The sequence below is a fragment of the Tetranychus urticae genome, chromosome 3 (genome assembly GCF_039701765.1).
Source record: "Tetranychus urticae isolate SD_2017Ah chromosome 3, NJAU_TeUrti_SD_1.0, whole genome shotgun sequence".
In the NCBI taxonomy this organism is placed as follows: Eukaryota; Metazoa; Arthropoda; class Arachnida; order Trombidiformes; family Tetranychidae; genus Tetranychus; species Tetranychus urticae.
Window position 1 is genome coordinate 21,014,097 of NC_142960.1, and position 25,470 is coordinate 21,039,566.

The 25,470-nt window shown below is 32.9% G+C and overlaps 7 protein-coding genes and 1 non-coding gene across 8 annotated transcripts; 5 read left to right on the plus strand and 3 right to left on the minus strand.

Annotated features, from left to right (window-relative positions):
* Window positions 1-908: 908 nt before the first annotated feature.
* On the minus strand, window positions 909-3,109 carry LOC107364790 (uncharacterized). The gene is made up of 3 exons (XM_015932224.3): window positions 2,225-3,109; window positions 1,987-2,154; window positions 909-1,635 (listed from the first exon to the last, which is right to left on the minus strand). The coding sequence occupies exons 1-3, from the start codon at window positions 2,289-2,291 to the stop codon at window positions 1,406-1,408; spliced, it is 465 nt and encodes a 154-aa protein (XP_015787710.1). The 5' UTR covers window positions 2,292-3,109; the 3' UTR covers window positions 909-1,405.
* On the minus strand, window positions 3,081-4,630 carry LOC107364786 (uncharacterized). The gene is made up of 5 exons (XM_015932221.3): window positions 4,524-4,630; window positions 4,289-4,427; window positions 4,040-4,182; window positions 3,578-3,825; window positions 3,081-3,494 (listed from the first exon to the last, which is right to left on the minus strand). The coding sequence occupies exons 1-5, from the start codon at window positions 4,561-4,563 to the stop codon at window positions 3,279-3,281; spliced, it is 786 nt and encodes a 261-aa protein (XP_015787707.1). The 5' UTR covers window positions 4,564-4,630; the 3' UTR covers window positions 3,081-3,278.
* A 2,363-nt stretch (window positions 4,631-6,993) lies between these two features.
* On the plus strand, window positions 6,994-8,814 carry LOC107364780 (solute carrier family 60 member 2-like). Its single transcript, XM_015932213.3, has 4 exons — window positions 6,994-7,269; window positions 7,343-7,501; window positions 7,678-8,088; window positions 8,163-8,814. Exons 1-4 carry the CDS (start codon window positions 7,062-7,064, stop codon window positions 8,711-8,713), a joined length of 1,329 nt encoding a protein of 442 aa, XP_015787699.1. The 5' UTR covers window positions 6,994-7,061; the 3' UTR covers window positions 8,714-8,814.
* Window positions 8,815-10,070: 1,256 nt separating this feature from the next.
* On the plus strand, window positions 10,071-12,039 carry LOC107364782 (sodium-dependent glucose transporter 1B-like). Its single transcript, XM_015932216.3, has 4 exons — window positions 10,071-10,325; window positions 10,381-10,539; window positions 10,754-11,164; window positions 11,249-12,039. The coding sequence occupies exons 1-4, from the start codon at window positions 10,118-10,120 to the stop codon at window positions 11,797-11,799; spliced, it is 1,329 nt and encodes a 442-aa protein (XP_015787702.1). The 5' UTR covers window positions 10,071-10,117; the 3' UTR covers window positions 11,800-12,039.
* Window positions 12,040-12,437: 398 nt separating this feature from the next.
* On the plus strand, window positions 12,438-12,556 carry LOC112539159 (5S ribosomal RNA). The gene has a single exon (XR_003082806.1). It is a non-coding gene; the product is annotated as a 5S ribosomal RNA (ribosomal RNA).
* A 1,814-nt stretch (window positions 12,557-14,370) lies between these two features.
* LOC107364781 (solute carrier family 60 member 2-like) lies at window positions 14,371-19,711 on the plus strand. The gene is made up of 4 exons (XM_015932214.3): window positions 14,371-14,621; window positions 14,691-14,849; window positions 18,505-18,915; window positions 18,987-19,711. The coding sequence occupies exons 1-4, from the start codon at window positions 14,414-14,416 to the stop codon at window positions 19,535-19,537; spliced, it is 1,329 nt and encodes a 442-aa protein (XP_015787700.1). The 5' UTR covers window positions 14,371-14,413; the 3' UTR covers window positions 19,538-19,711.
* Window positions 19,712-19,773: 62 nt separating this feature from the next.
* Window positions 19,774-24,707, plus strand: Rrp5 (Ribosomal RNA Processing 5). Its single transcript, XM_015932198.3, has 3 exons — window positions 19,774-20,586; window positions 20,657-24,099; window positions 24,178-24,707. Exons 1-3 carry the CDS (start codon window positions 19,887-19,889, stop codon window positions 24,649-24,651), a joined length of 4,617 nt encoding a protein of 1,538 aa, XP_015787684.1. The 5' UTR covers window positions 19,774-19,886; the 3' UTR covers window positions 24,652-24,707.
* mRpL52 (mitochondrial ribosomal protein L52) lies at window positions 24,703-25,103 on the minus strand. The gene has a single exon (XM_015932225.3). The coding sequence runs from the start codon at window positions 25,101-25,103 to the stop codon at window positions 24,759-24,761; it is 345 nt and encodes a 114-aa protein (XP_015787711.1). The 3' UTR covers window positions 24,703-24,758.
* Between the last annotated feature and the right edge of the window lie 367 nt (window positions 25,104-25,470).

Sequence of the window (25,470 nt, forward strand, 5' to 3'; positions counted from 1 at the left end):
AAGCAAAGCTGACATTTAGAAAGGGTTTCTCCTGCCAATGGGTCAAAGTTAATTATCAATTAACATTGCAACAATAACAATCACACGAATCAATGAAATTATATTGTTAGCAGACACAATTGAATTCATCCGATGTCGATGTAACAACTGCAACATGATGAAGCAAATTTATGAAGCATTTTATACTCAGCCTAAGGTTTGAATAAGCAAAATTACGGAAAAAATAGATGAAGAAGACTTGTCAGTTGATTAGAGACGTTTGAAGACAGTTTTGGGCAAAATTTTCATCCAATAAAGATGACAAGGATGATGATGATGGTGATGTATTCCTTTGAGATTGACTGAATGCCACTAACTCCATGTAAATATAAAATGAAGAGGATAAAGTCACTTATAGCGATGAGTCTCTTGAGTGTATAATGTATTATTTGAGGATCAAGTGGTTAGGATAACTTTTTGTCTCCAAGACTTGTTGACCCAGCTTCTCCACTTGTTTTGGGTTAACATTGGGTAAGAAGAGAGAGTCAAACAAACAAATAAAAAAAAACGGAACAAAAAAATTGACAAGAAATATGTAAATAGAAATGATAAACGCGTAAACTTTTAACCATAAATACGAGTCAGTAGTCATTGGAAGCATCTTATTACTTGCATGTAAAAAAGAGGGAAATTCAAAATGAACTCGAGCTTTAATTTATTTTCATTTTTTTCATTTCTTGCTCATCTATTCGCTTAATCACTTGTTATTTATTCAAATCCAAATTATACACTTAATTTTGAAAGTATTGTGATTAAATTTTAACAAATAAGTATTCCATTGAAAAATAAAAAGTTAAAATGTATGATAAGTAGGCCTAACAATTGTTACAGTCAAAATTTGTATTGATTTTTTGTCTTCTCTCGTTAGATTGAATCGATTTGAATAAACATTTATCTCTAATATATTATGATGATCATAATAATAGTAATACAATTCAATCAATAGAATGATTTTATCGACAAATACAAGTAATATTTGGGTTAAGTGATTTTACAATAATAATTATCTGTTACAGCATATTTTTCCCAGTTTCCTTCAGTGATTTCTGTTGGTGGTTAAAAACAAAATCAAAGTCAACTAATTATTTACATAGATAGTTAATTTTGTTAACTGCTATGAGGTAGTTAAGAGGTAAATGGATGTAAAATTGGCAAAGAAACAAAGCAAAATGATTTGATTTGATGATCCTCTTTGATTTACACTGTAATGCAGTTTAACCATTAAGCTGTGACACAAGAGATGTACACAAAAATCAACCATCCACGCTGATTTAACATAATTGTACGATTATTGCTGTATTCTGATAAACCATTATAGTGATTAAAGTGCGTCCAAAGATGTCAATGACAATATGTAAAACGTTGATTAAATGGAGAAATGGGTTGCTTTGAAATAATGACCAGTGATGATCAAAAGTGAAGCCATCAATGGTAAAACAAGACCAGGTTTTATGTTGCTTGATTTGTTACAGTAATCAGATTTACAGCTGTATTGAGTGCCGTTGATCCTACGGTTCTGGTAGTTGAAATAAGATGGTTGAGTACGACTTAATGGTTTCTCATCACAATCCCGAATCAAAATTGTTTCACGATTGTCTGAATGAAAGGTGAGCAGAGAAAAAAGTATAAAATAATTAGATGTTGTAAATTGCAATTAGTGAGTGACTATGCATGACATGTAACTGTGGGAAAAATAAGTGTTCATTCAAAGTCAAGGTTTAAATCAATCAATAAATCAACAAAAATTCATTGATTTACTGGATCAAATTGTTGAATATAGAGCTGAAACAAGTAAACTTTGTTACAAATGTTTACAAATGTTTATCAGCAAGTGACTTGATCTTCAATGGATTGAAGGGATGGAAATCTTGAAAGCTTTGAAGGTTTAACATGAACATTAATGAATCAACATGTTTAGAAGAAAATTTCAAAAATTGAACAATTTACCTGTTCTGCCAACAATTTTAATACAGTATTCAGCTGCAGACTGCAACTGTCTACCCATTGGTTGGAATCTGCAATTTTCCTGATAACCAGCTCCAGATGAACCCGATTCACAAGCTGAATCCATACCATTAATGCTTTGACACTTATAACATGAGATCGCCAACATTCCTGTGATAAATATTTCCAATTGACCAACAATTAGATTCAGTTGAAAAGTAAAAAATTATCAGACACTTACCTTCCAACGAGAATAAAATGATGACCGCTTGAAACAAAACTGTTAACCATACTTTGATTTTAACCATTTTTGTCCGTTGATCTGTTGGTGGGTTGAATATAAAAGCTCACAATAATAAACAATATTCCCGATTAATGTTCAGTTATTTGAAGTGTTTTGCCAATTGTGTTGCTTTGAAAAATTAACAATCAAATGGGGAAATAAATTGACTAAAGATATGAGATGCAGTCAAATTCAAGTCATAATAAGTGTAAAAGTAAAAAGGAATATTTTGAGATTAATTTTGTTCGTCTTGTTTCATAGGTAACAAATTGCTGGTAGTCCTTCAAAGGTGGGCAAGGAGGAGCTTCAGGGGATGATCAAGGGGTGATTCAAATTATTGACAACAATGACAAAAATAATGAATGATATTGATCAAGGTTGAGAAGAAAGGAGAGAAAAAAGGTGAGAAAAAAATGAATCATTGAATTCTGGTCAATCTGATGGAAATGGTCTTTTTTTTACAATCTTGCGATACAATAAATTTCAATCGATGATGTTGATTGTAGGTTGAGAATGGTTGATGAAGGTAAATGATTTTGTTTCACTTTAGACTTACATCTTCCATGCATATTTCATAACTAGAGTAAGCTAATATAATGAGTAATATATTTGCATGTTGAGCTATCTTCACTCAGAATAGTAATCAGGTCAATTCTTGATTTCGTGATTCCCCATTATTATTATAGTTGATTTCCCTTTTCTTTCAACTCAATCAGTTTCTTTTTGACCTCGAACTGACTCTTTCCTCCAACATGATTCTTGTAATAAACTGATATTCAATTTGATTGTCCGGCAATGATTGTAATGTAAAATATTTAGCCAAAAATTAAATTTATTGATCCTCTGGAAATTAACAAAAGAGAAAGAAAACAAACAATTAGATTGGATTTTCTAATATTTTTTACATTTCACTTTTAAAGCTATTTATATCACTGAATAATCTGTAAAGTTCTGTATCGTCTGTAACAAAGTTTCTAGATTGAAATGAAGGCTGATTTGTGATAATTAAGCTTCAAAGGATTGATCTTCTTCGCCGTGATTCTCCGTCAAATTGGTTGAGCAAATCAACTACAGCAGTTATTGAGCTTCGATGGTGGAGAGAGACACCAGCAGCGGCAGCATCTTTACCAATCGCAAACAGCTTGTCCCATATTGATTTATCCAAAAATTCATGACAATGGTCAAGTGTTTTGTACTTTCCACAAGCATAATCAATGGCCTCGGTAACCTGTTAAAGTAATGGCAGGAAGAAAAAAAGTAAATTAGAAAATGGAGAAATAATTGGATCGATTTATAATATTGGATAATTACCGTTGATTCAATAACCTCATCAATATACTCTTTTGTTCCTGACCCTGTGATAGGGTGACAGACTTCTTCAATTTTATCTGAAAAGCATTGATGGGCTTGGTGGAAAGAGCAACAAGCAGCAACCGTTTGTTCAGATTTGGCCACATTACCAGTTATCCATTCAAGTTGACCGATAAAGTTATTTTTACACCCAATTATTGGTCCAAGTTTATCCTTGTGTCTTAGACATTCAGCGTGTTTCAAGAATTCTAATTCATGTTAGAAAAGAGAAAATTTTCTCAGTCAATCAATCAAATTAATTGATCCAAAAATTAACAATTTCAATCAAGCCTTATTGAGAGCAACAAATTACTCTAGATTTTAACAATCAAATATTGATTTTATGTTTGGCCAAAAGACAACAGCTGTGTTAGTTGACAGTTAAAAAAACTCAGTCCAACCAAACTGTAAAATTGTTATTACCTGCTCTTCCTTCTGGTTTATCACATCTATGTTTCATTTCCTTCCTTAAATCATGATTGAACATTCCGAATAGTGTTTTAGGGAAAGGCTTTAGACACTTTTTGTTGAAATCTCGGATGCAGTCAAGATTGCTGAACATTTTTCTGCACAAATAAAAACAATAGATCAAAATATCCGTTATAATCGTACTCTTTACAGTTGGTTATGATACTATTACAATCAACAAACAATTACAAATAATTAACTCACCCGCAATGTTCAACCATCTCAGCGTCATTGGTTGGTAAAGGTATCTCATTATCTTCAAGCAGAGCTAGATGAAGACCACATACTTCAAGCATTTCCTCAGCTTTACCACAATCAAAATCAGCTGAAGTCACCAAAAAACCTAGATGAATAAAATTAAAAATAGATTCAAGTAATCCAAAATTTAATAAAATTGTCAATTAAAAGAAGAAATAGAAGCGACAAAAACAACTCTTACCGGTAACAAGAATAACACAAATAGAGATAAGCTTGAACATAATTGAAAAGATTGTAGAGTTGTAGAGTCTTTGCAGGTGAATTCGGCGATTTATCCCCAATTGGAAAGAAATGAATAATGAATTCCATCACAACCAGAGATTCCAATTTATATAAATCGTTAATGATAATTTTTTGGATAAAACTGGCAACAATTGATTTGGTAAACTTGCGATGACAATAATTAGATAACATGTTTTCCTTAAAACAATAAGACATTGAGATAGGCGGGACATTTTCCCTCGATATAAAAATTGAGAATATGCATCATTGAGGGTTAAATTAAAGCTTTCTTGTTACTACATGAAAATCAGGTAATTATTATCATTTTCAATGAAAATCAGGTTCAACATTGCCACGAACCTTTTACACCTGATTATTAGAGACATTTTTTTATTAAACAATGCCTTGTTGCCCTTGATAGTCTCTGTGAATTGGGAATTTTCAAGCTTTCAATTTTAAAACCTTAAATATTGCTGCTCTTACAATTAAAATGATTTCAAACTTCAACCGTAACACACATTTACAATCATTAAAATTGATTTTGTAGATAGCAATTAGTAAATCTCAGGTTTATTGATCCATTTCATTTGTTTGTTACAATGAATAAAAAAAAATGAAAAGACTCTGATAAAAGTTACAAAATTTTACGATCCATTGGTTAATGATTGTTGACACACTTGAAAATTCACTATTTTATAACAATTAATTGTTCCACAAGACAATCGTATAATCATGATTGAATCTCAATCAATTTGGTTAAAAATTTAACTCAAACTCATTTTCATTGAGTTCCAGAGCAAATGTTTTAATTACTTGTGTGCTGGCTTTGTTTTTACCATTGAACAAATGGATATGATACTCTATCGCTGGCTTATATCAATAACATCACAAGGAATCCTCGAAGAATTGATAGCATTTCGTTATATCGCTATCAAAAGACATTGGCGTTAGCTTGCAATTCATCCATTCAATTACTAATCTTATCGTTTTTATTTCCCCATATGTGTTTTATCAACTTGGAGTGATGAAGCTTCTTATTATCAAATGTTGCATCGCTCATGACTCTAACAATTGTAAGAATCTTTATTGTCACCTCTTCATGTCGAGCCTTTCTTGTTGCTTTTTCTTCATGTAATTTATCTAATTGCTTGTTTATACTTCAATTAGTTATCCTTAATTACCGTCCTTGTTTGGTTCATATTTCGAGTCCTTAATTCGTCACAGGATAATGATTGGTACGTTTTGATACAGCTCTGTCAACTGGACTCTGGATTCATCTATTTCATCTATTTTTAGACCTTAAGCCACAATATTTTTCAAGATTTCGCTAAATTATTGAATTTTTTAAACCAGTGATCGTTTCCTTAGTCATTTTTTGCTCGGACAGCTTATAGTCCCAGCTAAACAATGATAAAATTTTGACAACTGAAAGCCTGACATTGAAGTATTTTTGTGTAAATACTATTTGGAAACCGTTACAATCAAAATGACATTTTCTCATTTATTTTAGATTGGATTTGATTTCCTTTAAAATCAGGTTTCATGAAGTGTTTCAAAGCAATTCTGACTAGAAATAAATGAGCAATGAATGGGTTAAGTTGCAACTATTGGTAAAAACTAGTCTTTACATTAAACCCTAATTCCTTCACCTGGTAGAATCGCTCACTGCTGAACATAATAAGCATGATAATAAGCAATAAACATCAGAAATTTAATTATTTGAAGACAATCAAAATTTAAACATTTTAACGATTTTTTTAAATCACATATGAAGTTTTCACCATCTTTTTCAGTACATTTTAAGCTTCCAATTGAGATTAGACTTTTTTATTTCTGATTGTTTGTCATTAATTTTAAACTGACTTTAAATGACTTAATAATGATTATTGAAGAGCGATTTGAAAATATTTTCAATAATGAAAAAGATTCAAATTAAAGGTCAGACAATCGATATGAAAATTAAAAGGACGAGACAAAAAGTTTGACCATTTTAGATATTCATTTGTTATAAAGTCAATATGTTGCACATCTAAAGCTTTAAATCTGATTCTGCTTTGTGGGGATCTGAATTAAGAAAAATAAATTGCTTGATTAGCTTCTAAAAATAAATTACTGAAATGATAAATCAAATGACTCTTCTGGAGGTTATCTAATAATATTCAGCAAGATGACATTGGATGGGTTAAATGAGTGAAAGGTTCAACGTTTTGAATCTTCAATTTCATAGCAGTCAATGGATTGAAATTAAGTCAAGTTAATTAACGACATGACTTCGCATATAACTTTGCTTTGACTTAAATCCACTCGAATCAAAGATATCTCATTAATCGTAATTAACCTTGTAAATTATTTAATCTAATCATGTTATGGCGCTAATATGCAACAGATTATCATGATTTTACGATAAAAAACTTCTTTTTAAGTAAACTGGAGCTGGAAAACACCTTATTATTCATGAGATTTTTACACCGAGGTTAACTGAAACTCAGTGCCAAAGATGAAACTTTCTAGTTACGTGCGAACCAACAAATGGAAGTTAATCAAAACGTTTTTATGTTACTTGACTTTTTGCTGTTATGGAGGTTGTGCCACCCTGTTGGGGTCATCTTTACTGGATTTACAGATCAGATTGGGTGTTTCGTTTAAACAATTGTCCAGTTTAGTCCCAAGTCGATCAATTGGATTTTTTATTGGAGGATTGATATGTAAGTTGGTCAGAATATAATTGATTAATATTAGCTTATAAACTCATGTGAAAATGATTGTTTATTATTCAAGCTGGATTCCTTGACATGTGTTTTGGACCTGATATGGTGTTATTTGTGACCATTTTTTCTTCTGGTGTGTTTACAATATTGGCTCCATGGTTTAAACAATTTTACGGAACTTATGTTTGCCTGCTTTTATCAGGATTAGCTCAAGGAATTTTTGAAATCTGTAAGTATATTTTGTAATTTGAAAAAACCTCCAAATGTACGCATTATCTTCATCAATTTAGACGCATTGTGTTGTGCTTTTGTCTTTGACTCGAGAGAATCAGTTTTTTCTTGTTAATTACTTCTATTATCAAACTATTTGTTTAAAATTTTTATATTGAATTTTCTTGTTCATAGATACAAACATATGTGTATTATCAACATGGAATGATGAAGCTTCTAATTATGTGCAACTATTGCATGGATCTTTTGGTCTAGGATCTTTATTGGCGCCTCTTCTTGTTAAGCCTTTCTTGTTACCTTTGGTTCAAAATGAAACTGAAACTCAAAGCGATGAAGTTGTTCTTGGAGATTACACCCCCGATGACGTGAAAGTTCAGTATCCATATTTAATTCTTGGATCCATTCTTGTTTTTGGGTCCTTTGGCTTTCTCTTCTTTCACTTCAAAAACAAGTCGATTAAGAATGCAAATGAAACTATTGATGATGAGATTGTTGATGATGATAAGCCTGTTGTCAATAAAATATTTGCCGTTTTAATCGTTGCATTCATCGCTCACACAACATTTGCAGCTGAGACAGTTATCGGTGAGATATAAAATAATGAAATTAACTTTATTGCGATGAATAACACTGATAATGATTTTATTTATGATTTTCAGGAACATTGGCGCCAGCTTTCGTTGTTAAATCGGATTTGAGGATGACAAAACAAGCTGGAGCCAATATAGTTTCAGCCTTTTGGTTCTGCTTCACATTTTATCGTATTATTTACATCACATTCACCAGGTTTATCAGGGAAAGACGTATAATTATTTTCAATTGTACACTCTCTCTGATAGGACTGATATTGATGTGTGTCTATCCTGAACAAAGTCAAGTGATTACATGGATTTCATTTACATTACTTGGAATCGGATTTTCACCTGCATTTTCTTCCTCACTTGGACTGCTACAAAAATACATAACAGTCTCGAATAGATATGCTTCATTTTTATTCATTATTGCTAGCTCTGGCGAAGCGGCTCATCCATGGGTTATCTCAAAATTTATGGACTCTTTACCAACATTTTTTGCCTATTATGTTGCTATTTTATCTTTTATTCAGGTAATTTCTGTTCTTTCATTGTCGCCAATATGCCAGAAGCTTTTCAAATCCAAAACAAAGACAACATTGAATAGACTTGCTTCAGTTAGATCAAGTCAAAGATAGTACTTTCGATTTATCTTACTTGTATTATGACTCTAAATAGATCAAAGATGTAATTGTTGAACCTTTCATTAAACCTGTGAAAACCAAAGACAAATACTTTATATTTAATGCGTAAATTATTTTGATTAATAACACATCAAAATCCACCTCGCATCTATTACTGAGTTGGAGAGTATTTGAATAAGATAAGAAAAATTGGTATCAAAGTTGCATTAATTTAACTAGCTCATTTAAGGATGAAGATCAAAAGAATAGGGAAAATTGCTTAGCTTTGTATTATTAGTTTCAATTTTTTTAAACAAATTTTCTAATGTATTTTGATGCGCTGATTCCATAACCGATCCATAAGATCAAACTTATATTTTTGAGACATTTTTAGAGCCATTCTTTTTTACGTAAATCATGTGTGTTGTGTACTGCGAGAATCTGGTATTCCAAAGAGCGTCTCATTGATTGTCTTATTTTTTCATGTCATCCTGTGGAATTTGAATAAGTTAGGTGAATGTAAATGGATGGAAATGCTCTGAAAACTAACCTCTAATTTCGCTTACATGTAATGTGCCCTTATAATACGTAATAAAGTTTGACCAGGGAATATAACGTTGATTGATAACGGGTTTGATAACGTGATTTCCTAATCGAAACCAGTTCCGTTAAAGCGTTTCCTCAAAACGACAAACGCAAGTGACTTAAGGTAATAGGAACCATGGTTTGAGTGCACTACTAACGAGACAATAAACATAAACAACATAAATAAACATTTTAGGTAATCATTTGAAATCAAGTGAATTTCATGGAAGGCAATTTTTGAATGCTGCATGTTGATCAACATATTGAAATATTATACATACATTATACATATTTAATTATTACTCCAAATTTTTTGAAATCCCGATCCAAAGTTGGGTTCCTATTTTCACTGGCAAAAGGAGAAATTAGATTTTGACGATCTTTTCATTGCTATTGATATGAAAATGAAACGAGACAATAAAAACCCTTTAGATAATCATTTGAAATCTAGACAATCCCTTGAGAGCCCAAAAGTACTTACGAAAACCCGATTCCGGCTAGTTGAATCCGGAATCAAGAAAAATACAATGCTTAATCAGGTTCATAAAATTGCATGAATGAAATGATAAATCTAATGACTCCTGTGGAGGTTAGCTAATAACATTCAGCAAGACACAGAATCAGGGGGACATCGTTATCTAGGATATTTATTTAATCATATTTCTTGTCAACCACTTGATCTAATCATGTATTGTATTCATATGCAACTGGTTATTATGATTTTATGATAAAATTACACTTAAGTATTTAAAGCAAAACAAAACTTAGCAACTGATAGTTCAGATGGAAATATTGCTTCTTATAGACCGCGGTTGATTGAAACGACGAACCAAGATGAAACTTTCAAATTATGTGCAAACCAATGAATGGAAGTTAATCAAAACTTTCTTCTGTTGCTTGACCTATTTCACCTCTGGCGGTTGTGGTACATTATTGGGATCATCTTTACTGGATTTACAAATCAGATTGGGTGTTTCGTTTAAACAATTGTCAAGTTTAGCTCCAAGTCGATCGATTGGTTTTTTTATCGGAGGATTGATATGTAAGTTGGTGAAAATTTAATTGATAAACAGCTTATTGCTCGCTTATTATTCAAGCTGGATTCCTCAACATGTGTTTTGGACCTGATATGGTATTATTTGGTACAATTTTTTTCGCTGGTGTAACTACGATATTGGCTCCATGGTTTAAACAATTTTACGGAACTTATGCTTGCCTACTTTTATCAGGATTTGCTCAAGGAATTTTTGAAATCTGTAAGTATATTTTGTAATTTGAAAAAACCTCAACATGAATGTACTCGGCGTCATAACATTGACGTAACGGTTAAGTGTCTATTAGACACTGTCTAACTTTTCAAGAGAGTGATTTTTCTCTTCCACTAGATATAAAATTTTTAATTGTGCTTTAGCTTTTGCATTGAAATCTTTCTTTTATTTTACGCTTATTTTTACATTCTTACATTGTTAGATACAAACATATGTATCTTATCAACTTGGAATCAGGAAGTTTCTGTTTATGTGCAAATATTGCATGGATCTTTTGGTCTAGGATCTCTATTGGCGCCTCTTCTTGTTAAACCTTTCTTGTTACCTTTGGTTCAAAATGAAACTGAAACTCAAAGCGATCAAGTTACTTTTGGCGATTACAATCCCGATGACGTGAAAGTCCAGTATCCATATTTAATCCTTGGATCTATTCTGGTTTTTGGGTCGTTTGGCTTTCTCTTCTTTCACTTCAAGAACAAGTCGATTAAGAATGCAAATGAATCTACTGATGTTGAGATTGTGGATGATGATCACCCTGTTTTAAAGAAAATGTTTGCCGTTTTCATTGTTGCCTGCATAGCTCACACAACATTTGCAGTTGATCTAATTACCGGTAAGATATGACTGAAAAGATTATTTTTATTTCGATTTAAACTCTAATAATGACTCTAATAATGATTCTATTTATGATTTTCAGGATCATTGGCACCAGCTTTCGTTGTAAAGTCGGATTTGAGGATGACAAAACAAAATGGAGCCAATTTAGTTTCAGCTTTTTGGTTCTGCTTAACATGTTATCGTATCCTTTTCATCGTGCTCATCAAATTCATCAACGAACGACGCGTAATCATTTTCAATTGCACACTCTCTATAATAGGACTGATACTGATGTGTATATACCCTACACATAGTCAAGTGATTACGTGGATCTCATTCATGTTACTTGCCATCGGGATTTCGCCAACATTTTCTTCCTCACTTGGACTGCTACAAAAATACATTACAGTCTCAGACAGATATGCCTCATTTTTATTCGTATTTGGTGCTGCTGGTGAAGCAGCGCATCCATGGGTTATCTCAAAATTCATGGACTCTTTACCGAAACTTTTTGCCTATTATGTTGCCGTTTTATCTATTATTCAGGTGGTTTCTGTTCTTTCATTGCCATCAATATGCCAGAAGCTTTTCAGATGTAAAACAAATACAACTTTGAATAGACTTGCTTCAGTTAGATCAAGTTCTAAATAGCTTTACCCTGCCAGTTCAACTGAAGATGCGTGTATAAAATGGTTAAACAGTTAAAACTGAAAAACAACTTACTGAAAACTTATTTGTATAAACATCAATTTTAAATTTATACTAAATTCTTATATCAGTTTCTATTAAAATATGTACAGAAATAATAAATTATAAATAAAATAGTACAAATGAAAACTTTTTCAGAACAAAAAAAATGAAAAATCGTTAATTCAAGTGCTGCAATTAAAATTGAAAGTCTTGGTTATTCTAAGGTTCGGTTCTGCTTGTTTCACCAATCCTTTGAACTTTTCAGTTTGCTAATTGTAAAAAACAATGTTTTAAACTAAAGACAATGGATAAAAACTTTGACTTTCGAGTTAACAGTTGAGACTTGGTAGGATTGCAGTCAATTTGTGTTTGAGTAACCATTTACCTTAATATGAATCACCTCAGATCTTATAAAATCTGACAACAATTTATACAATGTACAGAATAAAAGCTAACTAGAATTCGTTCATTCTAGGCATTTGATTGAAATGTCTTCTATGCACATTTTTTTCGCCAGAAATTTGAGCTTCTAGAAAAAATATTGAAATTGGCTGTTTGAATAAGTCTTTGTTTATATTGCAGTATTGAACATTTTTAGTGTCTACGACCATACCAGACTGAAAACACCGGATCCCGTCCGATCTCCGAAGTTAAGCAGTTTCGGGCCGGGTTAGTACTTGGGAGGGAGACCACTTGGGAACCCCCGGTGTTGTAGACTTTTTGTTTCATTTTGATATCAAATAACAAAATTAATCCAAATTGAATGGATATGAAAAGCCCTTTTTAATGCACTCAGTTTTCATGCCCCTACAAACCTATTGAATGTTAGCCCATTATGTTTACCTTTCAAAAATTGATTTAATTTCACTTTCGAGTCACAATTTGTTTCGCTAACTGCAATTTAAATTTGTGTTGATTTAGATGATTACTGCTTTTCCTGAGTTTCAGGGTCGGCTTCTAAAAATTTGTATATTTTTTTCGGCGATATTCAGTTCAAAACCTTTCTTTTGCGATCAACAGAAATTTTATAGACCCATTGAGTGCGGAGAAATTTTGACAGAAAAATACCAAAACTGTATTAGTTGATAGGATGATTGGTAAAAGACTGATGATTGTGGTGGATACCATCCTCGAAATAATGAAGCTCAAAGTTTTTAGACCAATGACCAATAGCAAGAGAACTGTTGGTCGGCAATCAATTACCGTATCGGCGCACATAATGTCACGGTGCTTCAAAATGGGCTCGCTCAAATAACAGCACTTTTGCTGCCCATTTAGACGCTCATGGGCTATTATTAATGATCACTTTGAGCTTTTTCTCGACCGATTAGCAGAGAAAAAATTTGATCTTATGAATGCATTTCTATTAGTTAATTGAAAAATTCAAAATAATAGTCAAAATTTCTCTATTAACCGATCAATTTCGATTTTTACAAATTTTTCCTTTTCTGAGTTGACGCATGCTCAGTGACTAAAATTCTCACTTATTACGAGCGAGCTCGATCCGAGGCACCGTGACATTATGTGCGCCGATACGGTAATAAACTTTACAAAAGTCTTGAACAGCAGTGTGAATTTATCAATCAATTGTTTACTAAAATGCAGTCTCAAACTATATTGACCATCTTTCAGCGACAAATACTCTGCGGAATGATGAATTCATTACCATTCGTTGATTATTTCAGGATAATCAAAATTTCGCTCAACATTGAAAGGATAATTTGCTTTTCTGGAGATTCTAATTGATAAAAATCTTATTGGAAATCACCAAAAAACACAATTTCATCAGCTATCAAACATATTAATTTACAATTTTTTCAATCATGAAATTGGTATGATAGTATGATAATTAATCATTTGAAATCAATCATTAAAAAAACCCACAAAGACTTTTGGGTTTACCTAACAGGTTTAATTCAAACCAAAGCGTAATGAGTTATTATCAACTACTCTTTACTAGACATTCATCATTGAAACAATTTCTTCAAGGTTCGTTCATTGTGTTACTCAATTGTTGATAATGATAATCATCTGTTGATTTTATAATTTAAAGACAGCGGATGATTATCATAAAATCCAGGAGTAAGGAAAGTCGCTTAAAGCTAATCATTTGATTGTGAACCAACAGTAGTTTATCTCAAGCGATGAGTCTGAGGCGAGAAAATAAAATGCTTAATTAGGTCCATAAATTGGATATCAATTATAATTATACATTATATTATAATATAAACATAAAGATAACATCATGATTTAGATGATATCACGACCTCAATGTTTCGACACTTGAGTTTTACATGTTACATTGATCATGAAATACGTTCCTAGTTGGTTAACTTTATCATGATTCCTTACATTTTATTAATATATGGGGCCACTCAATCTTGAGCTATCTCTTTAATCATGATGCATCTTAAAGTTTATAAGCTATAAAGCACTTATTCTAATCATGTAACAGATTATTCTGATTTTGTGATAAAAAAATCACACCGTCTTATTTAAGACAACAAATAAAGCTCAACAGGAACTTATTATTCAATCATTTTCACACAAAGATTGACTGTGAATTTGAGCCAAGATGAGACTTTCAAATTATGTGCGAACCAATAAATGGAAATTGATCAAAACACTATTCTGTTACCTGGCCTTTTTCTGCTTTGGCGGTTGTAGTACACTGTTGGGATCATCTTTACTGGATTTACAAATCAGATTGGGTGTTTCATTCAAACAATTGTCAAGTTTAGTTCCAAGTCGATCAATTGGGTTTTTTATTGGAGGAATAATATGTAAGTTGATTGAAATTTAATTGAAAACAGATTATGAATTAATGTAGAAATGATTTTTTGTTATTTAAGCTGGATTCCTTGACATGTGTTTGGGGACTGATATGGTAATATTTGTTGCCACTTTAACTGCTGGTGTGTTTACTATATTGGCGCCATGGTTTAAACAATTTTACGCAGCTTATGCTTGTCTACTTTTATCAGGATTAGCTCAAGGAATATTAGAAATCTGTAAGTATATGAATTTTAATATAAATGTTTATCTTGTGATTAGTCGATTTCATTCTTTTTCAATACAATATGTAGTGATCTTCATAGTACATGGGCTGAAGTTCCGATTAAGGGACCCTGGCAGATTTTGATATTACTCATCCAGTAGGTACTTTCGACTATGAACTTTTCGAAAATCGAAACCATTTTTTGCGCAAACTTTGCGTTTGCGCACAATCGCTTCGCAAAGTTGAAAATTAACATGGGCGTCTATGGGAAAATGAAATTTCATTTTTCATCGGCATTTTCATATTTATATGCCCAGTAAGGAGTATATTGAGAGAAAAAAATTTGCCTTCAGATATGCGACCTATGACGACTTGGTTCCATGTACGCTAACATGACGAAACGCAAAAAATGATTTTTTACTGATAACAAAGATATGACCTAACTCGATTTATATGATTATTTCCATTACTATACTCATAAAATAAAGTGCATTATGATAAAAAAAATTTGCTACAGATATGCGTGCCATTATGAGATGATTGCATGTATAGTAAATTGAAGAAATGAAATTATTAAGTTGAACAAAGATATTATATAACTAGAATTGAGAAACGAAACATATTGCTTGTCAGATTTTAACCTAACCAAACCATATCTAACATAACTTGTTATAGCATAACGTTACCTAACCAAACCTAACCTAACCTAACCTAACCTAACCAATCAACGATGGCGCAAATGTTAAAGCTTGCACATTATTGGACGTTAACATTCGTTTCCTGATTTGTCAAAAATACAATAAAATTACGCTTTTTTACAGTCAAGCTCTATCATTGGTTGATAAAAATTTTGCATTTTTCTTTATGCTGATGCGTTCTTTGTTTTCACTTACAATTCAACTTTCATCAGTTCAACTTCAAATTTTTCAGTTTCATTTTTCTTTTTTTTTGCTAAAATGACCAATCTTTTTAGTTTGTGCCTCAAAATACAAAGTGAAGAAGCCGCTAAAGCTTTTTGCATTGAAAAAGGCTTGGTCAAAATGACCTCGTTTTGTACTGACCACGAAAAGGACACACGTTGGGTGGATGGACCTTTGTTTGGTTATTTTATTTGCAAAACCAAAGTCAAGGGTCGTGAGCACATCCACAAACGTGCAGCTGCTAAGAACACATGGTTCGAACAGTTGCGCTGTGACATCAGGCAAAGAATTATTATTACTTATTGCTTTGCAAATAATTTTAGTTTCGAGCAAACAATCAATGAATCTTCGATTCTTCAAGGCTCGCGAGTATCACGCGAAACTGTTTCTGATACATTTAGTTACTGTCGAGAGGTAACCATGGCTGCTCTCGATGAATTATATGAAGCGTCTGGTAAGATTGGAGGTCCTGGTATTATCGTCGAGATCGACGAAACGAAAATCGGAAAAAGAAAATATAATAGAGGACGGATGGTGGAAGGTAATTGGATAATCGGAATGATTGAGAGAGGTAATACTGGCTATCGCTTGGAAATTTGTCCTAACAATGAGCGAAGTGCAGAAAGTTTGGTGCCTCTGATTCTTAAGCATGTGGAAATTGGCACAGAAATCCACACAGATCTTTGGCGAGGTTATTTGAGCCTGGAAAGTCACGGATATATTCATAAAACTGTGAACCATTCCGAAAATTTTGTGGACCCGAATACCGGAGCTTACACACAAAATATAGAATCAAGTTGGCGGTCGCTTAAAAGATCAATTGGACGAGGAGGCATAATGCAACAGAATCTAGATCTTCATTTATGCGAATTTCTCTGGAAAAGAGAAATGAAAAAGAAAAATTCTGACAAATTTGAGAATTTGCTAAAAAATATCAAAAAAATTTACCCGGGAGCTCCACAGAGACCCTTAACTGATTCTGAAGATTCAGATTGATACTAACATTTTCATTGAAAGTTAATAAAAAAATTTGCTCAAAATTTTTGTTTGTTTTTTTTCTTAAGCTTTTTTAATTAGCTTTTTTTGTAGTTTGCTTTTCAGTGATTCTGTTTTGCTAAACAGAGACACAAAATTTTATAAGTTAGTTGTAACTTTTGTTCTCGCTTACTTAGGATACATCCACCTCTCATCTGCCTTCAATTAGTCTGCTTAGAGAAAGGTTCAAACGCTTTCAGCTCTAGACGAAGCTCGAACTCTGGTCAACCTGATAAGTTGCGAATGGTCTACAGTTCATTCCACAAGTTAAGTTGGTTAGTTAAGTTAAGTTAAGTAAAGTTGGTTGGTCAGTCAGGTTAGGTTAGGTTAGGTTAGGTTAGGTTAGGTTAGGTTAGGTTAGGTTAGGTTAGGTTAGGTTAGGTTAGGTTAGGTTAGGTTAGGTTAGGTTAGGTTAGGTTAGGTTAGGTTAGGTTAGGTTAGGTTAGGTTAGTTTAGGTTAGGTTAGGTTAGGTTAGGTTAGGTTAGGTTAGGTTAGGTTAGTTTAGGTTAGGTTAGGTTTTTTTTTTTTTTTTTTAAAAAGGAAAGGTTAGGTTAGGTTAGGTTAGGTTAGGTTAGGTTAGGTTAGGTTAGGTTAGGTTAGGTTAGGTTAGGTTAGGTTAGGTTAGGTTAGGTTAGGTTAGGTTAGGTTAGTGCACGTAAAGTTGGTTGGTCAGTCAGGTTAGGTTAGGTTAGGTTAGGTTAGGTTAGGTTAGGTTAGGTTAGGTTAGGTTAGGTTAGGTTAGGTTAGGTTAGGTTAGGTTAGGTTAGGTTAGGTTAGGTTAGGTTAGTGCACGTAAAGTTGGTTGGTCAGTCAGGTTAGGTTAGGTTAGGTTAGGTTAGGTTAGGTTAGGTTAGGTTAGGTTAGGTTAGGTTAGGTTAGGTTAGGTTAGGTTAGGTTAGGTTAGGTTAGGTTAGGTTAGGTTAGGTTAGGTTAGGTTAGGTTAGGTTAGGTTAGGTTAGGTTAGGTTAGGTTAGGTTAGGTTAGGTTAGGTTAGGTTAGGTTAGGTTAGGTTAGGTTAGGTTAGGTTAGGGCACGTAAAGTTGGTTGGTCAGTCAGGTTAGGTTAGGTTAGGTTAGGTTAGGTTAGGTTAGGTTAGGTTAGGTTAGGTTAGGTTAGGTTAGGTTAGGTTAGGTTAGGTTAGGTTAGACTTCGACAAGCATGCGTTTTTTATATTTGCATTCCGTTTAGATCATAAATCGAGTTAGGTCATATCTTTGTTATCAGTAAAAAATCATTTTTTGCGTTTCGTCATGTTAGCGAACATGGAATCAAGTCGTCATAGTTCGCATATCTGAAGGTAAATTTTTTTCTCTCAATATACTCCTTACTGGGCACATCGTTATGAAAATGCCGATGAAAAATGAAATTTCATTTTCTCATAGACGCCCATGTTAATTTTCAACTTTGCGAAGCGATTGTGCGCAAACGCAAAGTTTGCGCAAAAAATGGTTTCGATTTTCGAAAAGTTCATCATTAGAAGTACCTTGGCTGTGATCCAGATCAAAATCTGCCCGGGTCCCTTAATCGGAACCTTCTCCTAGTACATGTATAACACTTTACTTGATACCGTAATATTTGTAGGTTGAATCAATACAATGTTTACACCGTTAAATTTTACGGAACAAGTCATATCAGCAATAATTTCTGACTATACATTAATTGAAAATATTTATTATCATTTACTTTCTTTTGGTGCTTTTCGCTATTTCTAGATACAAACATCTGTTTATTATCAACTTGGAATGAGGAAGCTTCAAATTATGTTCAGATATTGAATGGTTTTTTTGGCTTAGGATCTTTATTGTCACCTCTTATTGTTAAACCTTTCTTGTTACCTTTGGTTCAAAATGAAACTGAAGCTCAAAGCGATGAAGTTGTTCTTGGCGATTACACTCCCGATGACGTGAAAGTCCAGTATCCATATTTATTCATTGGATCGCTTCTGGTTTTTTCATCGCTTGGCTTTCTTTTCTTTCACTTCAAGAACAAATCGGTTCAAAACAAAAATTTATCTGCTGATGTTGAGATTGTTGATGATGATCACCCTGTTTGGAAGAAAATATTTGCCGTTTTAATTGTTTCATTCATAGCTCACACAACATTTGCAGTTGAGCAAGTAATTGGTAAGATATGAAATAAGAGTAACTTTATTTTGATAAACAACTCTGATAATGATTCTATTTATGATTTTCAGGCTCATTGGCACCAGCTTTCGTTGTAAAGTCGGATTTAAGGATGACAAAACAAAATGGAGCCAATCTAGTTTCAGCTTTTTGGTTCTGCTTCGCATTTTATCGTATCATTTTCATCGCCTTTACCAGGTTTATGACTGAACGACGTATTATCATTTGCAATTGCATACTTTCTATGATAGGACTGATATTGATGTGTATCTATCCTACACAAAGTCAAGTGATTACATGGGTTTCATTCATTTTACTGGGAATCGGATTTTCGCCAATATTTTCTTCCTCACTTGGACTGCTACAAAAATACATTACAGTCTCGAATAGATATGCCTCATTTTTATTCATATTTGGTGGTGCAGGTGAAGCGGCTCATCCATGGATTGTCTCAAAATTCATGGCGTCTTTTCCAAAACTTTTTGCCTATTATGTTGCTGTTTTATCTTTTATTCAAGTAATTTCTGTTCTTTTATTGTCGCCAATATGCCAGAAGCTTTTCAAATTGAAAACAAAGACAACATTGAATAGAATTGCTTCAGTCAGATCAAGTCAAAAATAGATTTATTTTCTCACATTTCCAGATACCAAAGAGTTTTATAAATTTTATTGTATATTTTAACTTATTTTTATTTGAAAATTAACCTATTTAATTACATATGTAATTCTTTATGTAGATTAATATCGAAAGATGTACATAAAAAATAAAAAATTACTGAAATCTTTGAATACAAAACGAAATAAGTATATGGTCCCTTACAAAACACGAGTTCATGTTTGGTTCAAAACCACATGTTTGTAGAGTTTAAATTTTGAAAGTGTTTATCGTTGCAAATGTTTTATTATTCTTGTGATTCAACTTTTTAGTTTTATTTTCTATCCTAATTTTATCTATTAAATAATATTCCAACATGACAGAAGTTGATTTTCCTCGTGGTAAATACCCTGGTTACAAAGATTCTTTGGCAAAGAAAGTGCCTAAAAGACCAGCGGAAGATGAGTTATTCTCTACTCGTGTCTTGAATAAAGATGATGATACCGGTGGGGATGATGAAAAAACTAAATCAGCTAAGAAATCAAAACGACAAAAAAACAAAAAATCTACCTCTGAAGAGGTTAGCGAGCCAGGTGTACCTTCTTTTGATGAAAAGGTTGTTATTTATCGTTTAAAAACTAACAATGTTGCCATCAATAGCATCATATTGGGATGTGTTGCTGAAATTAAAGACTACGAAATGAGTGTTCAATTACCAGGAGCAGTTTTGGTCAAAGTTTCTATAACAAATATATCCGAACCGTATAGTAAAGCACTGGTGACATATGCTCAAGATCCTGCTAATAACCCATCACCACCTAAACCTAAATCCTTGTTTCAACCGGGTGACTTACTTCCTGTTAAAATATTGGACAAGAAAGAATCTCATATGAGTTATGATGATACTTCAATGTCTCTAACTGATATAGATGCCTCGGTAAATCCAAGAGATGTTTACAGCGATCTTCATACTGCACCATTTTTAAAAAATTGTGCCAACACAAGTATATGTGCTGCTGTAGTTGAAATCGAGGACCACGGTTATTTGATGGATATTGGCCGAGAAAATATTAAAGGTTAGAATTTTTTATATCTTTTCTATTGAACCATTTCTGAATTTAACCAACTATTATTGTCCTTTTCTAGGTTTTATGAGTTTTGATGATGCTAAACCATTTATAGAAGCTCGTAACTTGAAGAATCTATCAGTTGGCCAAGTAATTCTATGCAATATTATTTCTGCCTCGCAAAGAGTTGTTAAATTAACTACCAAAGCAATCAAGCCTCGTAATTCCGAAGACTCAACGTTTCCAACTTCTTGTTTACTACCGGGAGTTACTGTGACAGCAAAAGTTTTAGCAACTTGTGAAGTAGGATTAGAGGTAGTTGTATTTGGTCAGCATAGAGGTTTTGTCCACAAAGATCATCTAAAGACTATATGGGATCTACCTCGTGATGATTACCAAGTTGGAGAAGATTTGAAAGGAATAATTTTATTTGTTAACCCAGTTAACAAAGTTGTTGCTTTAAGTTTACGTTCTCATCCTGAATTGTCATCTTTAAAAAAGTCTTGGGCAGAATTGCGGATCGGCCAACTAATTGAAAAAGCCCAAATTGTTGGAAAAGATTCCGGTGGCTCATTCATTTTCAAATTTCCAAATGGATTTAAAGGTGTAGCACCCAAACATGAATTGTCCGATGATTTTCTTGGTCAAGAAGATTTGGCAGTTATTGAAACTCAACTACCCATTGGATCTTTTCAAAAATGTCGAATCAAATCATTCTCTTACCTTGATGGTTATGCCAAAGTTACCCTTAAAAATTCCCTCCTAGAAGCAGAACATCTTTCAGTTGAAGACTTAAAAGTAGGCCAAGTTCTTGAAGGTCGTGTTAAAAAACTTAATAAAAAAGGGTTGATCATCACACTAGGATTCGGTCTTAAAGCATATTGTCCAACTATACATCACAAAGACTCTGTTAAACCTAAAGATTACGCAGCTGGAAGCAAATTGAAATGTCGTATAATTCGTCTCGATAGCAAATCACTGGTTCCCCGGATCGCCGTTACTTGCCGAAAAGAGTTGATTCGTGAAAAAAATATTATCGACGATTTTTCTAAAGCTGTAGCTGGACTGTATACTCGAGGAATAGTTGTTCTTATCCAAGAAAATGGTCTTGTAATTGAATTTTTCAACGAGCTCCGTGGTTTTCTGTCAGCTAAACGTTTCCAGAAAGAAAACCTGCAATATTCTGTTTCATCTTATTCAATTGGACAAATCCTACCTGTTTATGTTGTCCAAAGTGATGCAAAGAATGAAAAAATACATTTAAGTTTAATCTACAGTGAACCTGAAGAGGAATCAGATATTATCTCATCCACACCAATTGGAACTATTTTATCTGATTTAACTGTTGTCAGTAAAGATGCGGATGGATTTTCCTTGACCAACACTGACGGTGATAGTTTCTATCTTCCTAAGGCTCAGCTTTCTGATTATCCTGGTCTTATTGATAAACTTCATGAGGTTATTCAGGTTGATGATACAATTGAAAAAGTTGTTGTCTTCAAGAATACATCAAATGTCCCAATTGTTAGTCGTCGAGCTATATTTATTCAAGCAAGTGAGAAAGAAAATCCCGTCTTTAAACCAGAAACACTCAACACCGGTTTAGTTGTCCCTGCAATTATCAAAAACTTCAAAGTTTATGGAATCATTGTCGAGTGTCCAGGAGGAATGATTGGTCTAATACCAACAGAAAATATTTCTAAGACGAAAGTTGATCCTCTCGAGAGTGGCTTTGCGACAAATCAAACTGTTCTTGTTCATATTAACCATTTAAAAGAGAAAGACGACGAAAAAAGACTCAACTGTTCATCCATCATATCGCAGTGTGTTTCACCCGATTTCCCACCAGAAATGATCTTGTCAAATTATTTAGTTGACTATACATTTATCAAATCGAGGCTATGGACCATCAACAACAAACCTGTTACTCGTGCCTTATCTTCAATCAAACCTGGAGATATTTTACCATTTAAAGTTCTCAAAAGTGTGGATGAGCAAGCTTTGTGTGCATGTACAGTAGAAGGTTGTAAGAAACCTATTCCTGGAATAATTAATCGTTCCAAGAAAAAATCTAATGATGGTAAAGTTGGTCAAACAGGTGAAGGAGTTGTTCTTTATATTGACATAGAGAAGAAACTTGTCCATCTTTCAGTTGACCAAGATTTACGAAAAAAGGCATCATCAGCGATTAAAAACTCATCATATTCACGAGTTTCTGTCGGACAAGTGTTGATATCCAATGTTGAATTGACTACAGACAAATTTCACATAGTTTCTCTTAAAGGCCACGCAATTGGTGCTTTGGCTTATATTCCTCGTTACATTCATCTCAATGCTCTCAAGCCTGATTCTAATTTGTACAAAAATGGCCAGAAATTGTATTTTGCTGTTAAGGAAAAATTAACTGCAATAGATGAATCCAGTTTAATTATTGGGTCCAAAACATCTGAGAAACCTACGAGTGTCAAAAACAAAGAAGCTGAAGCCTTGCTTGCTAAAGCTAGAAAAGAGACTCTGAAAAAAGCGATGAATATGGTTGAAAATAAAATTAAACTTGGAAAGGAAAATGTCACTAAAAAAGGCGATGATAAAAATGCTGATAAAAGTCTAGTTGAAAATGAAGACGATGATGATGAGTCCGATCCCGATGAAATCAACTTCGATTCAGATGAGGAGGAAGAGGTAGAAATGGAAACTGATGATGACGAAAATCAAAATAATGAAAAGAAAATAAGAAAAAGTAAAAATCTTGAAGAGGATGATCAGGAAAGCCCTTCATTTTTTGTTGACACCGAAGGAATTTCGACGAGGAAAACCGTAAAGTCTAACGCAAATGATGATGATGAAGATGATGACGTATCTTCAGTTGATGATTCAGATGAAGATGGTGTTAAAGTAATTACACCAAATATTTTAAAGAAAAGGAAAAGGAAAGTGTCGGAAAATCACGAAGATAAATTGAAAGAAGAAAAGAAGAAGCATTTCAAGAAGCTTCAATCATTGGTTAGCACTCGAGTTAAATCTGCAGTGACTGATGAGAACGAAGTATTCTCATGGGATGCTCCCAAAGATATTGATTTAAGCAATGAATTAGAGGAAGATGAAGATACAAATGTACCTGTCAGTAAGCAACCTGAAGACGAAGAAAATGGTGGTCCATTGACCAAGGAAGAGTTCGAGAAATTAGTTGTGCAATGTCCAAATGACATCGAGCGTTGGTGTCGTTATATCAATTATTATATTGGTCAAAACGAGATAATCAAGGCTAAAGAGCTCTGTGAAAGAGCATTGGAATCGATTGATCATAAAATAGAAGATAATAAATTGAAAATTTGGACACTCAAATTAAAGATTGAATACAAACATGGATCCTCCGAATCTTTGGAAGAGTTAATCAAACAAGCAAAATGTGCTAATGATGAGCTAAAAATTTATCAGAATATGATCAAAATTTACGAAGAAGATGGTAAAACAGAATTAGCTGAGCAAGTTTACAGAGAATCAACCAAAAAATTCCCATTGGTGAGTATTTTGATTTCTATTAATTTCATGTTTACAATTAGCAAAACTAACTATTTCAATTTATCTTAATTTTCTTAGAATAAATCACTTTGGGTTGCTTTTGGAAAGTTTTACCTCAAAAATGGTCGAGTCACTTCTTTCAGAGATTTATTCTTGCGTTGTATCAACTATATGGACAAAAAGGAACAATTGGACCTGATTGTTAAATTCGCCCAATTGGAATGTCAATATGGTGATTTAGAAAGAGCTAAAACAATGTTTGAAGCTGCTTTGGTCAATTTCCCTAAAAGAACTGACATTTGGTCAACTTATATTGATTTGATGATCAAATATAACTTAAAAGAAGAAGAAGGAATTATTAGACGTGATTCAATCGAATCAATAAGATTACTTTTTGATCGGGCTATTGCGATTAAAATTAAGGAGAAAAAGATTAGGTTTCTTTTTCAAAAATATATCGACTTTGAAAAGCGTTATGGAGACGAAGAAAAGATTGCTATCATTAACAAGAAAATGTCAGAATATGTTGATGCTAATGATATTATCTATTGAAATAATTATAAATCTGTCATTTTTTGTAAATAAAATCCCTTTTTTTGCTAATTAAATTAAATGACTACTTTTTATTCAAACTTGAATTTTCTGTACAAAATTAACAATCATGGGATAACTTGTCCTTTTTGGTGTCTAATTGATTCTCTCTCCACTGGTTCATCTGGTTTAAGCTGCTTAGCCAATTGAAATTCCTTCATATACTTGACAATTTGTTCAGCAAAATGTTTATCTTGTAAATAACGTCGCCTTTGACCCAAAGTCAACGGTGGTTGACCTCTTCCATCCATAAAACTAAAATCAGGTCCATCGAAAAGTACAGAATCACCACGACGAGGAGGTCTACCTTCAAACATACGCTTCTTGTTGATGGAACCGATACACCGCACACTTGTAAAGTTGGTGACAATTTGGGGAGTACATATCAAACGATTTACTTGGTTACAAAGCATGATTAAATTATAACAATTTAAAATGATTGAGTGATAATTTGTTTTCAAACCAAGAAAACAAGCAGAAAAACATGTGTTAGATTCAGATTGGATCCGGTATCAGGACTTGGATCTTTTAAGAAATGGAGGGTAATTTTGTTTGTTTTCAAAGTTGATTGGTCAATTAAATTTAGTTTTCCTCATTTAATAACTTCATGATACTTATTAACTTTATTTTTAATAACTCATCGTTTTAATTAGATCAAAGAAACGTTGGAGTATCGGAATATTAATTTTCAAAACTGTTGAAATGCAGTAGTTGGTGAGTGACAACTTTTGCAATAAATATTTATTCCTCCATTTATTTTCCCAATTTATGATTGTAAAG

Bases quoted from the DNA above. Each gene is read 5' to 3' on its own strand.
- LOC107364790 (XM_015932224.3), bottom strand. From the start codon at position 2,291: ATGGTTAAAATCAAAGTATGGTTAACAGTTTTGTTTCAAGCGGTCATC. The intron at 2,155-2,224 runs GTAAGTGTCTGA...TATTTATCACAG, and splicing joins CATTTTATTCTCGTTGGAAG to GAATGTTGGCGATCTCATGT. The intron at 1,636-1,986 runs GTAAATTGTTCA...CCTTTCATTCAG, and splicing joins TAAAATTGTTGGCAGAACAG to ACAATCGTGAAACAATTTTG.
- LOC107364782 (XM_015932216.3), top strand. From the start codon at position 10,118: ATGAAACTTTCAAATTATGTGCAAACCAATGAATGGAAGTTAATCAAA. The intron at 10,540-10,753 runs GTAAGTATATTT...TTACATTGTTAG, and splicing joins TCAAGGAATTTTTGAAATCT to ATACAAACATATGTATCTTA. The intron at 11,165-11,248 runs GTAAGATATGAC...TATGATTTTCAG, and splicing joins TGCAGTTGATCTAATTACCG to GATCATTGGCACCAGCTTTC.
- LOC107364780 (XM_015932213.3), top strand. From the start codon at position 7,062: ATGAAACTTTCTAGTTACGTGCGAACCAACAAATGGAAGTTAATCAAA. The intron at 7,270-7,342 runs GTAAGTTGGTCA...TTATTATTCAAG, and splicing joins TTTTATTGGAGGATTGATAT to CTGGATTCCTTGACATGTGT. The intron at 8,089-8,162 runs GTGAGATATAAA...TATGATTTTCAG, and splicing joins TGCAGCTGAGACAGTTATCG to GAACATTGGCGCCAGCTTTC.
- LOC107364786 (XM_015932221.3), bottom strand. From the start codon at position 4,563: ATGTTCAAGCTTATCTCTATTTGTGTTATTCTTGTTACCG. The intron at 3,826-4,039 runs GTAATAACAATT...AACATGAATTAG, and splicing joins TAAACCAGAAGGAAGAGCAG to AATTCTTGAAACACGCTGAA. The intron at 3,495-3,577 runs GTAATTATCCAA...TTACTTTAACAG, and splicing joins ATGAGGTTATTGAATCAACG to GTTACCGAGGCCATTGATTA.
- Rrp5 (XM_015932198.3), top strand. From the start codon at position 19,887: ATGACAGAAGTTGATTTTCCTCGTGGTAAATACCCTGGTTACAAAGAT. The intron at 20,587-20,656 runs GTTAGAATTTTT...GTCCTTTTCTAG, and splicing joins TGGCCGAGAAAATATTAAAG to GTTTTATGAGTTTTGATGAT. The intron at 24,100-24,177 runs GTGAGTATTTTG...TAATTTTCTTAG, and splicing joins CAACCAAAAAATTCCCATTG to AATAAATCACTTTGGGTTGC.
- LOC107364781 (XM_015932214.3), top strand. From the start codon at position 14,414: ATGAGACTTTCAAATTATGTGCGAACCAATAAATGGAAATTGATCAAA. The intron at 14,622-14,690 runs GTAAGTTGATTG...TTGTTATTTAAG, and splicing joins TTTTATTGGAGGAATAATAT to CTGGATTCCTTGACATGTGT. The intron at 18,916-18,986 runs GTAAGATATGAA...TATGATTTTCAG, and splicing joins TGCAGTTGAGCAAGTAATTG to GCTCATTGGCACCAGCTTTC.
- mRpL52 (XM_015932225.3), bottom strand. From the start codon at position 25,103: ATGCTTTGTAACCAAGTAAATCGTTTGATATGTACTCCCCAAATTGTC.